The 12,808-nt window shown below is 39.5% G+C and overlaps 1 protein-coding gene across 1 annotated transcript in view; it reads left to right on the forward strand.

The window, feature by feature from the left end:
• Nucleotides 1-353: 353 nt before the first annotated feature.
• PNPT1 (polyribonucleotide nucleotidyltransferase 1) overlaps nt 354-12,808 on the forward strand; it is a 44,596-nt gene continuing 32,141 nt past the window's right edge. The window contains exons 1-8 of the mRNA XM_049784777.1: nt 354-534; nt 2,728-2,788; nt 3,926-4,000; nt 5,385-5,490; nt 6,573-6,622; nt 9,558-9,621; nt 9,712-9,759; nt 11,329-11,442. Of these exons, the coding sequence (XP_049640734.1) occupies nt 374-534; nt 2,728-2,788; nt 3,926-4,000; nt 5,385-5,490; nt 6,573-6,622; nt 9,558-9,621; nt 9,712-9,759; nt 11,329-11,442 (679 nt within the window). The 5' untranslated portion in view covers nt 354-373. The remainder of the gene's footprint in view (nt 535-2,727; nt 2,789-3,925; nt 4,001-5,384; nt 5,491-6,572; nt 6,623-9,557; nt 9,622-9,711; nt 9,760-11,328; nt 11,443-12,808) is intronic.

Here is a 12,808-nt window from a genome sequence, read left to right on the forward strand (position 1 = left end):
TCTTTGAAAAAAAGGAATAAAAAAGGTAGACTATGCTGACTTTATCATTAAATTTACTTTACTTATTAAACGCGTTACTCTAGGACTTGCTTTTAAACAATGATAACAATGATAACCCCCCCACGCCTGTTTTCACAGGCATTATTTTTTCGAATCGCCCTGTTGATATTTAGCAGAAATGAGAAAGTGACTACCGCGTTCAGATAGGATTGGCCCTCTTCGGGGCACCGTAGAAAGCGACCTTTAGTTTCTACTTCCGTTTCTACAGCGTTTGCTTCGCCCGTTCTGTGGAAATGACGCAATCCTAGGACCCGCCCACCGCGCAGAGTGAACCAATGGGGATGCAGCCCGGGCCGAGAGCCTGTTGGGTGTCATGGCGGCCTGCAGGCGTTGCAGCTCATGCCTCCGCCTTAGGCCGCTGAGCGAGAGTCCACTGCGTTTTCCCGGACGTGATCGGGCACTCACTCACCGGCAGGTGCGAGCGCTATGGGGTGGCACGGGATCTCGAGCCGTGGCTGTGGAATTAGGCAGCAGGTAAGGAACGGCGTGCGTTCCTGTGCAGGCCCAAGCAGGTTGAGCCAATCTGTGCTTTTCATCCTCTAGGTTTGGATATGTATTCGGTCGTCGTTGTCTTTTGCACCGCGCTTAATTGAACTCTAAACCTTCCTTCCAGATTGCACCTGGTAGACCTGGGGCCTGGTTCTGACAGCCTTCACCCGCCTGCTCTGTGGGACACACGTGCCCTTTGCTTCCTCGCCTTCTCTTTCTCTGGCTTTGCTCACTCCAGTTTACATTCTTTTAGGGGTCTGACCACCTGGCCTCCCTCCCGCACAACCCCATCTTCTAGTACTCTGGCAGTGATCATGATTGCGCCGTCATCTCAAATGCTTTAAAACATGCCCTGAAAGTATGACCTTGATGGGGAAGGGAAGGTAGACATCAGTTTCTTACAAATCAATTTTCTGGTGTTTTTTTTTTAATCTGGCACACTAGGGACTCATCTTAATAAAGCAAGAAAACGGCAGGCTCAAAAAACTCAAAAAAAATAGGAGGGCTTGGGAAATCATCCTATTTACCTCTGTTCTCTGCTTTTCCCTAGTTAATGCTGTTGAGCATATTTTTATGGACTTTATCACTTACCTACAGACTTTTAAGTCCCCCCTTTTTTTGGCGGGGGGTTTGGGACCATACCCAGCGATCTTCAGAGGCTACGCCTGACTCTGCACTCAGAAATCACTTCTGGCAGGCTCAGGAACCATGATGGAATGTCGGGATCGAACCCTGTCCATCCCAGGTCAACCTCATGCAAGACAAACGCCCTGTTGCTGTGTTATTGTTCTGGCCCAACTTTAAGTTTTTCTTTGGAGAGATATCCCAAGCCCTTTGCCAGTTTTTAAATTGTATTGTTGAGTTGTCATAATTCTCAACATTCTATGAAGTCTACGCATTTGCAAATATTTTCTTTTTGATGGATTTTATTTCAAGTTTTTTAGGTGTTTGGGAGGGGCTGCTAAAGTAGTGCTCAGAGGACCTACGGGTCCAAGGCAACTAGGTGATATGATATTCTAAACTCTAGCGATGCCAGGGACCACCAGGACCTCCCAGCAAGGTTCTGGGGGACACCACTCCATATAGGTAGGGCATGTGAGCCACTCGGCATTGCTGTGGAAGGAAGCCATGCTTTGGATAGTACTGCACATGGCAAGTTGTGGTCCACTGACAGGTGTTCTGTTTTCCTGGCCCCTATTTAGTTTCTTGATAATCTTATAAACATGGCGGAAAGGGGTGCAGAGGACTGGACTAGGATCCAACCTAGTCTTATACATGCGAGACATTTACTGAATCACGTTCCTATCTCACAATGCAGTTTTTTAATTTAATGAGTTTCAGTTTCCTTTTTTCTTTTTCACTTCTCTGCTTTAGATGCAATATACAGAAAGACTTTCTAGCTCAAGTTTAACTCTTAACAGTCAGATCCATGATTCATTTTTAGTTCAGTTTATTTGGAGGAAGTGGAGGTCCACATTTGTTAACATTTTTATATATGAATATGCAGTTCTCACAGCTCTATTGTGAAAAAACATCTTTCACCCATTGACTTATTTTAGCAAAGTCTTTTTTAACAAGGAGGTTTTTGTAGACAATAGTTAAGAATTCAGATTTTTTTTTTCATGAAATTTAATAGCAAGACATTCATACTCCTGCAAGAGCAACCCTTAAGCACCACACCTGGACTCACCCTGGTGCACTACTAGAGTTACCCTGTTCTCTACTGGATGTGTTCTTATTCAGTCATTTTGTGCCTTAACTTCTAATGTTTTCTTTGAAATTTCTAAAATTTCTTTTTTTTTTTTTTTTTTTTTTTTGGTTTTTTGGGCCATGCCCGTTTGCTCAGGGATTACTCCTGGCTAAGCACTCAGAAACTGGCCCTGGCTTGGGGGGACCATATGGAACGCCGGGGGATCGAACCACTGTCCTTCCTTGGCTAGGCCTTGCAAGGCAGACACCTTACCTCTAGCGCCACCTCACCGGCTCCAATTTCTTATTTTTTTTAATATTTTCTTTGAAGTACTCTTTACTTATTTTGATGATTATTAGAATAATAACAGCACAAAAAAAAAACTAGTGGGGTTTTTCTTGCTAAGTCTCTTATTATAACCCTCGATTATTTTAAACTGGGCATGAACTGTTAACTTGAATTTTATGTTGACTTTATTTTTTTAACAGAAAATTAGAATTATCCACTGGGAAATTGGCCAGATTTGCAGATGGTTCTGCCGTAGTACAGGTAAAAAGTTCAGATTTTTACTTTTTTATCTTATAAATTATTACGCAGACTGGGATTAAATACCTTTGCAACATATTTCTTTTTTTTTGGGGTCACACCCAGCAGTGCTCAAGGGTTATTCCTGGCTCCATGCTCAGTAATTGCTACTGGCAGGCACGGGGGACCATATGGGACACCGGGATTCGAACCGATGACCTTCTGCATGAAAGGCAAACGCCTTACCTCCATGCTATCTCTCTGGCCCCCATATTTCTTAAAATTGTGGTACTGCAAATTCATTTCTGAAAACCAGGGTGTTATAGAACTGAATGTATCTTTTCCTTTGGGGTAAAAGAGATAGTACAGTGGGTAAGGCTTGTATGCAGCTTACCGGCATTTGATCTCTGGAATCCCATGTAGTTTCCCAAGAATACAGAGCCAGCACAAAATTTTGAGTGTTGCTGGCTGTGGCAAAAAAAATTTTTTTTTTTTTTGGTTTTTTGGTCATACCTGGCAGCACTCGGGTTACTTCTGGCAGACTCGGGACCATATGGAATGTCGGGATTCGAACCACCATCCATCCGGGTCCACTGCATGCAAGGCAAACATCCTACCACTTTGCTATCTCTATTATTTTTCTAAGGATTTTCCATATAGTGATACTTAGAAAAGCATAACTATCCTTATAAGAGGTAGAAGATATAATTGGATCTTACTGAATTACCAGTGAGCCATTTTATCCTTTTAGTTCTATTACATTTAAGAAGCTCATTGACTTTCCTAATCCATATCATACAGATTGAATATTTGTGAATAATTATTTTCGTTCTCATTGTGTCACAGAATACCATAAAGAGGGGCCGGAGAGATAGCATAGTAGTCGGGTGTTTGCCTTACATGCTGAAGGACGGTGGTTCGAATCCTGGTATCCCTGGTATCCTGTATGGCCCCCCCAAGCCTGCTGGGGGCGATTTCTGAGCATAAAGCCAGGAGTAACCCCTGAGCGCTGCCGGGTGTGATTCAAAAACCAAAAATAAAATAAAAATACCATAAAGAGATAATAATAATTATTATTATAGAATAGGATTGAATTGCTACTTAAATATGTTAATATCTCATTTTAAAATTACTTACTTGTGTTATTTATATTCACCTAAGTCAGGTGACACTGCAGTAATGGTCACAGCAGTCAGTAAAACAAAACCATCACCTTCCCAGTTCATGCCTTTGGTGGTAAGTATTACCTGGTTTGTCTGAACTAAATTTAGAATGTAGAATATAAATGTAGAATTTCTAATGTTTTGTCTAGGCTATATTGAGTAAAAAATGTAGACTTAGTATATACAAATAATGAGTTTTCTTTAGTTGTTTGATACTTAGTAGATACTTGATAACTTTGATACTTATAGGAGAATTTACTCATAACTTTGGGACCCAAGATATGGCTCAAGGACTAGATAGCATGCTTTGCATGTTGTAATCTCAGATTCAGTCCTAACTACTACATGGTCCCCCAAGTCAATAAGCCCCCAAGTACCACCAGTGTGTCCCACAAACCAAAAATAGACAGCTTCGTAGCTAATTGTATTGTTATGAAACATAATTTAAGATGTCCAAGTGTAAGTCAGGAATATGCTTAGCAGCTGAATTCTTGACTTGCACATGTGAGGCCCTTGGTTTTAACCCTGGCACCATGAAAACACCCCCAAAAATGTTCAAGTGCTGTTTAACAAGAATAGTGAAAGTACGTGAGTATTTTGGGATCAAACAAGCAATGGATTCACTGCTTTCATATGTTTTTTCCTCAATATGAGTCTGAGTATATGTTTAGTGAAACATTCATTAGAATTTTCTGGTATCTTTCTATTATAAAAATGGGAATGCATTTGTAATAAGTGTTATTATAAAAAAAAGAACTATGTTTGACCAGAATATGCTTCTTTGAGAATAAGAATAGGTAATTGTGGTATCAACTTCTAGTTCCAGAGTAAATACAAAATAATTAAATAAAATATTTCCAATTCATCTATGTTGTTAACAACTTCAAATAAGTAAATAAATACAGATTGCTTGTTGGAAAAATAGTTTGTTACTACAAAAGAAATGAAATAACTTTCCATGCCTCTCATATTTTGGTGGACCTATGCAAACAACAATTGCCACTCTAACACTGTTTTTACTGTGCTCCTTTGACTCTAATCCTTAAAAAAAAAAAAACACTTAAAATTTGAGGTTAACTTAAGCTAATATGCATGTACATGGAAATGTAAAAAATACTATGCCTCTAATGTTTAAGGAGTTACGTAAGTTTTATGGCTTTAGATTGCCTTATGTGCTATTAAGAAATATTATAATGTGTTACAATTTGGGGGCTTGAGGGACAAAGTAATTGTACATGGATTCTGTTTTATTTATCTTAATATTCTTTGGCTGAAAGTTCAAAGTTAAGATATCAGCAAGGGGACTTCTTCTGAGAATTATGTTATGGGTGATTGTCCTTCCACTGTAACTTTACCTTGTCCTCTTTCTTTGCATCTTTGTTCTCATAATTAAAAATAAAAAAAAATTAAAAAAAAAAGAAATGAAATAAATCTTTTTTTTCTCGTTGCTTCCTCAGGTTGACTATAGACAGAAAGCTGCTGCAGCAGGTAGAATTCCCACAAACTATCTTAGAAGAGAGATGGGTTCTTCTGATAAGGAAATTCTTACAAGCCGAGTAATAGGTAAGATAATAATGTAGAAGCATCGCCTCATAAATGTGTGTGAGCATCTTTCTTTAATGCCTTTACAGTATCTCATATTTTGTTTTTCATTTTATTGCCAACCAAGTTATATACTTTTTGTATCCCATCACTCAGGGGTGGATACCCTGGAAGTAAAAACTTTGGCCATTACTGAATCCCCTGTACGTAGAATATAGCATAGAATCCACATTCATTTTGTTGACTAAACAAATAATTTCTAATGATCGACCATATAAATTCCATAACCCTCACCTCTATTCTCTCAAATCTGTTCCTAGTATTCCTTTTTTTTTTAATGTTCAGCAGAGTAATTTTTCAAAAGCATTTATTCACCAACTGCTAAACTATATCTATAATCTTTCAAATCTTTGGCATCATTGATATTGGGTTGTTTTTAGTTTTATTTGGATAGAATAGCCAGTTGAAATTTTACTTTTGTAAAAGTAAAAAATACATTGTATAATTTGTATTTTTTACTTTATTGTAATAAAGACTTATAAAAATAATGATTAAAAATGTTTATTCTTGAAATGTCTAGTTGTATTTATTTCTTCTTTTGTTTTGCTCTTGGTCTTATATTCATTTCTTCCTTATGTGGGTCACTGGTGTCTATCTATGGAACTAGAGTGCAAGTCTTCTCTGTATGTTTCTGTTATATAGGGATTTTTTTTCTTTGTATTTTGGGCCACACCCGGAGGTGGTTAGAGGTCATTTCTGAAACTACTCAGGAATCACTCTGGGCAGGTTTGGTGGACCATGTAGGATACCGTGTATCTAAACCAATTTGGCAGCATGCAAGGCAAGCATCTTACCTGGTATACTATCACTGAAATCTTCATTATATTGTTATTAGGGTACATAGCATGCATTAATTGATACATTGACATTTATCTGTAAACCTCTCAGTATATCAGTCCGGGGGGTGGAGGGTTTGTTACTGTTTATTTTGGGTTTGTTTTTTGTTGTCTGGTGTTCAGAGGAGGGAAAGTTTTGAAATATAAAGCAGTAACTTGAGTCAGTATTATACTTAATGTTATTTTTCTGCCCTCTCCATTCTCCAGATCGTTCGATCAGACCTCTCTTTCCAGCTGGCTACTTTTATGATACACAGGTAAGTCCTGCTTATGAATTTTTCATTTCCAGATTAATCAAAATTACTCACTAGATCGCTTTAATAATTCCTAGGCTAAAATAAACAATATAAAATAAGAAATTAAAAACAAACACTAGTGAAGGGGAAAGAGCTCTTCAGATGATGAGCATACCTTGCATATATGCATGAAAAGTATGATTAACAGTATCACAAATACTGGTATCAATAAAATGGTTAATTTTTTAATAAAAGAACTGGAGTGGTAGTACAGCAGGTAGAACATTTGCATTGCATATAGGCAACCTGGGTCCATTAGATCCCAGTACCACATAGGATCCCACAACTTCAAGGAGCTAAGTACTGAACACTACTAGATATGCCAAAAATTTTAAAAATTAAGAATTTTTCGGGCCCAGAGAGATAGCACAGCGGTGTTTGCCTTGCAAGCAGCCGATCCAGGACCAAAGGTGGTTGGTTCGAATCCCGGTGTCCCATATGGTCCCCCGTGCCTGCCAGGAGCTATTTCTGAGCAGACAGCCAGGAGTGACCCCTGAGCACCGCCGGGTATGACCCAAAAAAAAAAGAATTTTTCGGAGAGATAGCACAGTGGCATTTGCCTTGCAAGCAGCTGATCCAGGACCAAAGGTTGTTGGTTCGAATCCCAGTATCCCATATGGTCCCCCGTGCCTGCCAGGAGCTATTTCTGACAGCCAGGAGTAACCCCTGAGCATCGCCAGGTATGGCCCAAAAACCAAAAAAAAAAAAAGAATTTTTGGTGCCAATTTTCAAAGGGCTGAAGGAAGTGTCTTGCATGCAGGGGTCCCAAGAGTTTTTAGATGCTCTTTTTTAATTTTTGGTTTTATGAACCGTACGCGGTGATACTCAGTTTATTCCTGGCTTTACACTCAGGACTTTCTCTTTGGGGGGCTGGGGTTTGATCCTGGATTGGTCACGAGAACAAGCCAAGTGTTCCTACCTTCTGTACTATCTCTACAGTCCCAGAGACCCCAAATTTGATCCCTGATACTAACTGGTCCCCAAAGCACTGCAAGTTATAAACCTAGTGCCCAAGTACTGCTATATGTGACTGATAATCCACCACCCTTCCCCTTCCCCCTCACCTACCTCCTGGACCATCAGTCAGAAGTAGCACCACAAGGTACACACACACAATTGAGTCAAGTTTCACTGGAAGTGCCCTCTAGATTTCTACAAGCACCCACCCAAAAAAAGAGGATAAAAATCTCATTTTGGGGGCCGGAGAGATAGCACAGTGGTAGAGCATGCAGAAGGACGGTGGTCCAAATCCCGGCATCCCATATAGTTCCCCGAGCCTGCCAGGATCAATTTCTGAGCGCAGATCCAGGAGTAACCCCTGAATGTGACCCAATCTCTTTGTCCTGTTTGTTTTGCTTTGGGGTCACACCCGGTGTTATTCCTGGCTTGGGGAACCATATTGGAGGCCAGGATCAAACCAAGGTTCATCCTGGTTCAGCTACATGCAAGTCATACACTCTACCACTGTGCTATTGCTCCAGCCTCATAAAAATTAAGTTTAAAAGCTAAAATCTCTGTCAACTTGAGATGAGTCCTGAATTAATAAGAATAACTAGCATAAAGTATAAACCGGAGAGATAGCATGGAGGTAGGGCATTTGCCTTGCATGCAGAAGGATGGTGGTTTAAATCCCGGTATCCCATATGGTGTTCCAAGTCTGCCAGGAGCGATTTCTGAGTGTAGAGCCAGGAGTAACCCCTGAGCGCTGGCAGGTGTGACCCAAAAAAAAAAAAAAAAATATATATATATATATAAACCAAGATTTTCAGTTAGGGGCCCAGAGAGATAGCACAGCGGCGTTTGCCTTGCAAGCAGCCGATCTAGGACCAAAGGTGGTTGGTTCGAACCCCGGTGTCCCATATGGTCCCCCATGCCTGTCAGGAGCTGTTTCTGAGCAGACAGCCAGGAGTAACCCCTGAGCACCGCAGGGTGTCGCCCAAAAACGAAAAAAAAAAAAAAAGATTTTCAGCTAGATGGAAAGCAAAGTATAAGTCTTCAGGTAAGAAAAAAAAAAACTGGGGCCGGGAAGGTGTTGCTAGAGGTAAGGTGTCTGCCTTGCAAGCGCTAGCATAGGACGGGACTGCGGTGTCCCATATGGTCCCCCCAAGCCAGGAGCGATTTCTGAGTGCGTAGCCAGGACTAACCCCTGAGCATCAAATGGGTGTGGCCCAAAAACCAAAAAAGCCTGCTTTATTATGTTTTATATTATTATAGGATCATCTAGACTTTTTAAAGTATTTTTTTTGACTTTTTAAAGTATTTTAGTACTTCCTAAATATAATTTTTCAGAATAATTCATATATATTGGTCTCAGGGCTAGAGATACCCTGATACTATTTAATGTAAAAGAAATTATGGGGCTGGAGGAGTGGCGCAAGTGGTAGGGCGTTTGCCTTGTATGCGCTAACCTCGGATGGACCACGATTCAATCCCCTGGTGTCCCATATAGTCCCCAAGCCAGGAGTGATTTCTGATCACATAGCCAGGAGTAAACCCCTGAACATCACCGGGTGTGGCCCAAAAAGAAATTATATTTCTTCCTTGCATTGTCTCTGCTACTAATAGGAAACAGTATTTTTATGTAATAGAAAAAGCTAACATTTGCTGAATACTTTGAACATGCCTCTTAAAATAATAATTTCCACAGAATATTTTCTGTAGTTTTCATGAGAACCATTTAGGAAGTTGCTATTAATTTTCCCTTTTGAATATGAGGGAATTTTTGAGGATTAATTTAAGTAGTTTACATAAAGCCATGTTCTTTAGTGATTGCCAGAATTAAGGGGTTTGACTACAGATTTTAGACCATGTAATACCTAATTTTAATCATAGTGAAATGACAAAACTCCCAAATAAAGTAGATTTAAGTAATCTTAATTTTTTTCCCTTGTACCAGGTCCTTTGTAATTTGTTAGCAGTAGATGGTATTAATGAACCTGATGTCCTAGCAATTAATGGTGGTATGTATAAAAATAAAGATTAAAATTAGCACTTCACTTTTTTTAAGGCAAATCTGTTTTTTACAGCTTTATTTTTCCCTCTTGTTTAAGCTTCTGTGGCCCTTTCATTATCAGATATTCCTTGGAATGGACCTGTGGGTAAGTAAAGATTTACAAATAAACTTTTGTTTCAAGAATTATTATTGTGCACATTATAACAATGGCATAGATGAACTAATCTCCATTAATTATCTCCTCAGGAGTTGAAAGAATTCTAAGACTTTTTTCAACTCCTTGACACTTTCATCCTTGTTTTGTTTCTGTTAATGAGGTTTTATAACCCAAGAAATACTTTAATGAGAGAGAGAGAAGAAAAGTACCTGGCATAGAGGCAGCCAGGAGAGGGGAATGGAAGGAAATGGGGAAATAAACTGGTGAAGGAAAGAGAGTTGGAACATTATATGACTGAACCTCAACCATCAACAGCTTTTTAACTCTTATCACTGTGTAATACTTTAAATTCTTAGTTACCTTTTCTGTTTAAGGACCTTTTTGGAATGTAATCCAAATAATGTTTGGGTGGCCCAAAAGCAACCCTGACAATACGCAGCCAAAAGGCTGGTGTTTTGGTGCTAGAGCCCAAGGATGCAGTATTACTCAGCTCTGAAATATAGGCACCACAGGACCACCCAGTGTTGCTCATGAAGGCTTTTGCAGAGGGGCAAGCTGAGAAATTATTATATATATGTATATTCTTTTTCTTTAATTCCCCATCCCATCCTCTTCCTCTCTATATTGTTTTTATGATAATGCTGTTAGACATTTCTATTTAAGCTCTTATAAATTGTGATCATATAATATAAAAATAATTTATCAACTGAATAATAAATTTAAGTGCTACTCAGCTAAGTATTACATGAACAAAGGCAGACTTAGATACTTGGCAATGCAAAGATGAATGACAGTTATTTTGGTATAAGTTAGGGAAACAAGCTGTTATTTATATTATAAAAAATATTAATAGCATATAATAATAAAATAATTATAAAAATAATAGTGAAGGACAGGTCTAGTCCTGTTAGGTCAGCTTGTCAAGATTACTTCTCGAGGGGCCAGAGAGATAGTACAGTGGTAGGGCTTTTGCCTTGCATGCAACCAACCCAGGAGGTGGTGGTTTTATTCCCATATCCCATATGGTCCCCCAAGCCTGCAGGGTGAATTTTTGAGTGCAGAGCCAGGAGTAACCCCTGAGCGCCAAAAACGACAAAAAAAGCTGAATTTTAGTACAATCAGATGTTAAAATTTAGGGAATATACAGTCTATATCAGCCTGAGTATGATAACAGATATAAAGAAATGGTTATTTAAGCAAAACACAGAGTAGTCTAATGAGAGCAGAAAATAAGAGAGAATTGTGTCTAACTTTAGCAGGAATAATGGACTTTATTGCGGTCACAATTAAACATAAAAGTTATTTCATCCCTCCCTCCCCCTCCCTCCCTTCTTCCCTCCCTCCCTCCTCCCTCCCCCTCCCTCCCTCCCTTCCTTCCTTCCTTCCTTCCTTCCTTCCTTCCTTCCTTCCTTCCTTCCTTCCTTCCTTCCTTCCTTCCTTCCATCCTTCCTTCCTTCCTAAAAAAAAAAAAGTTATTTCATTAAAGTCAACTCTGGAATAATGTCTTTATAATAAAATACTGAGCATATTTTATGAGTTTTTTTGCCAATATTTTAGGGGCAGTCCGAATGGGAATGATTGATGGAGAATTTGTTGTTAATCCAACACGAAAAGAAATGTCTTCCAGTACTTTAAATTTAGTGGTTGCTGGTGCTCCTAAAAGTCATATTGGTAAGTAAATTAAGTACTACATTTTTCTTATGAGTGCTTAAATTTAACACATTTAGTGATCTGAGAAAATAGTATGAAGCTGACATCAGTTTGAATTTCTGGCACCATATATGGTTCCCACGTCCAGTTAGTTGTCCCCGAGCACTGAGCCAGTAGTGCTGACTATCTCTGGATAGTCAACCCTGAATATCTCTGGAGATATAGCTTAATTCATGTGCAAGATACCAGGGGTCAGTCCCCAGCATCAAATCGTCTCCTGGTTAAAGTAAACAAGGTAATTAAATTTTTAAATAATTTTAGATGATTTCATTGCAAATAACCAGAGTCTGTGTTATGGACTTAAATAGTGTGGATCAACACACCGCTGTATAGTAAACCTTTTTTTCTTTTCTGAAGACTATTTTTAAAGTTTTTATTGATTGATTGACTGATTAATTGATTGATTGGTTTTTGGGCCACACCTGGCAATGCTCAGAGATTACTCCTGGGTCTGTGCTTAGAAATCACCCCTGGCAAGCTTGGGATCATATGGGATGCCAGAAATCGAACCAGGTTCATCCAGGGTTGGCCACATGCAAGGCAAATGCCTTACCGCTGTGCTATCCTCTGACCCCTGTATAATAAAACTTTAAGGAATTTTCTTATTTAAAAAAAAATTTTTTTAGGGCCGGGCGGTGGCGCTAGAGGTAAGGTGCCTGCCTTGCCTGCGCTTGCCTAGGACAGACCGCGGTTCGATCCCCCGGCGTCCCATATGGTCCCCCAAGCCAGGAGCAACTTCTGAGCGCATAGCCAGGAGTAACCCCTGAGCGTCAAATGGGTGTGGCCCAAAAACCAAAAAAAAAAAAAATTTTAAATGAGAAACGTTTTGTTTTGGAACCACAATCAATAAGTTGGGAACTAACCTCTATCTATATTCAGAGGTTACTCCTGGTAGTGCATTAGAATCCATGATGCTGGGATTCAAACTTCAGAACCAGGCCTCCAATAATCAAAATATCTGTTCAGTCCCTTGAACTCTCTCTGGCCCTAGATAAATAAGTTGTTTTTGATAGGGGTGGGGAAGGCTGGGTCACATCCAGAGGTACTCAAGGCACTGATGTGCTAGAACCAGGGTTTCAAGCAAGGCATGTACCTTTACCTCTGTACTCTTCTTTAACTCCTATTGTAATTATAAAGTAATATTTCCTTGGGCCTGGAGTGATATTACACTGAATAGGGCACTTTCCTTTGATGTAGCCAATCTGGGTTTGATCCCTGTCACCCCATATAGTCCCTTAAGCATTGCCAGTAGAGACTCTTTAGTGAGGATCCAGGAATAAGCCTGAGCACTGCATTGTCTAGCAAAAAAAAAAAAAAAAGATTTTCT

Source organism: Suncus etruscus, chromosome 12 (genome assembly GCF_024139225.1).
Source record: "Suncus etruscus isolate mSunEtr1 chromosome 12, mSunEtr1.pri.cur, whole genome shotgun sequence".
Lineage (NCBI taxonomy): Eukaryota > Metazoa > Chordata > Mammalia > Eulipotyphla > Soricidae > Suncus > Suncus etruscus.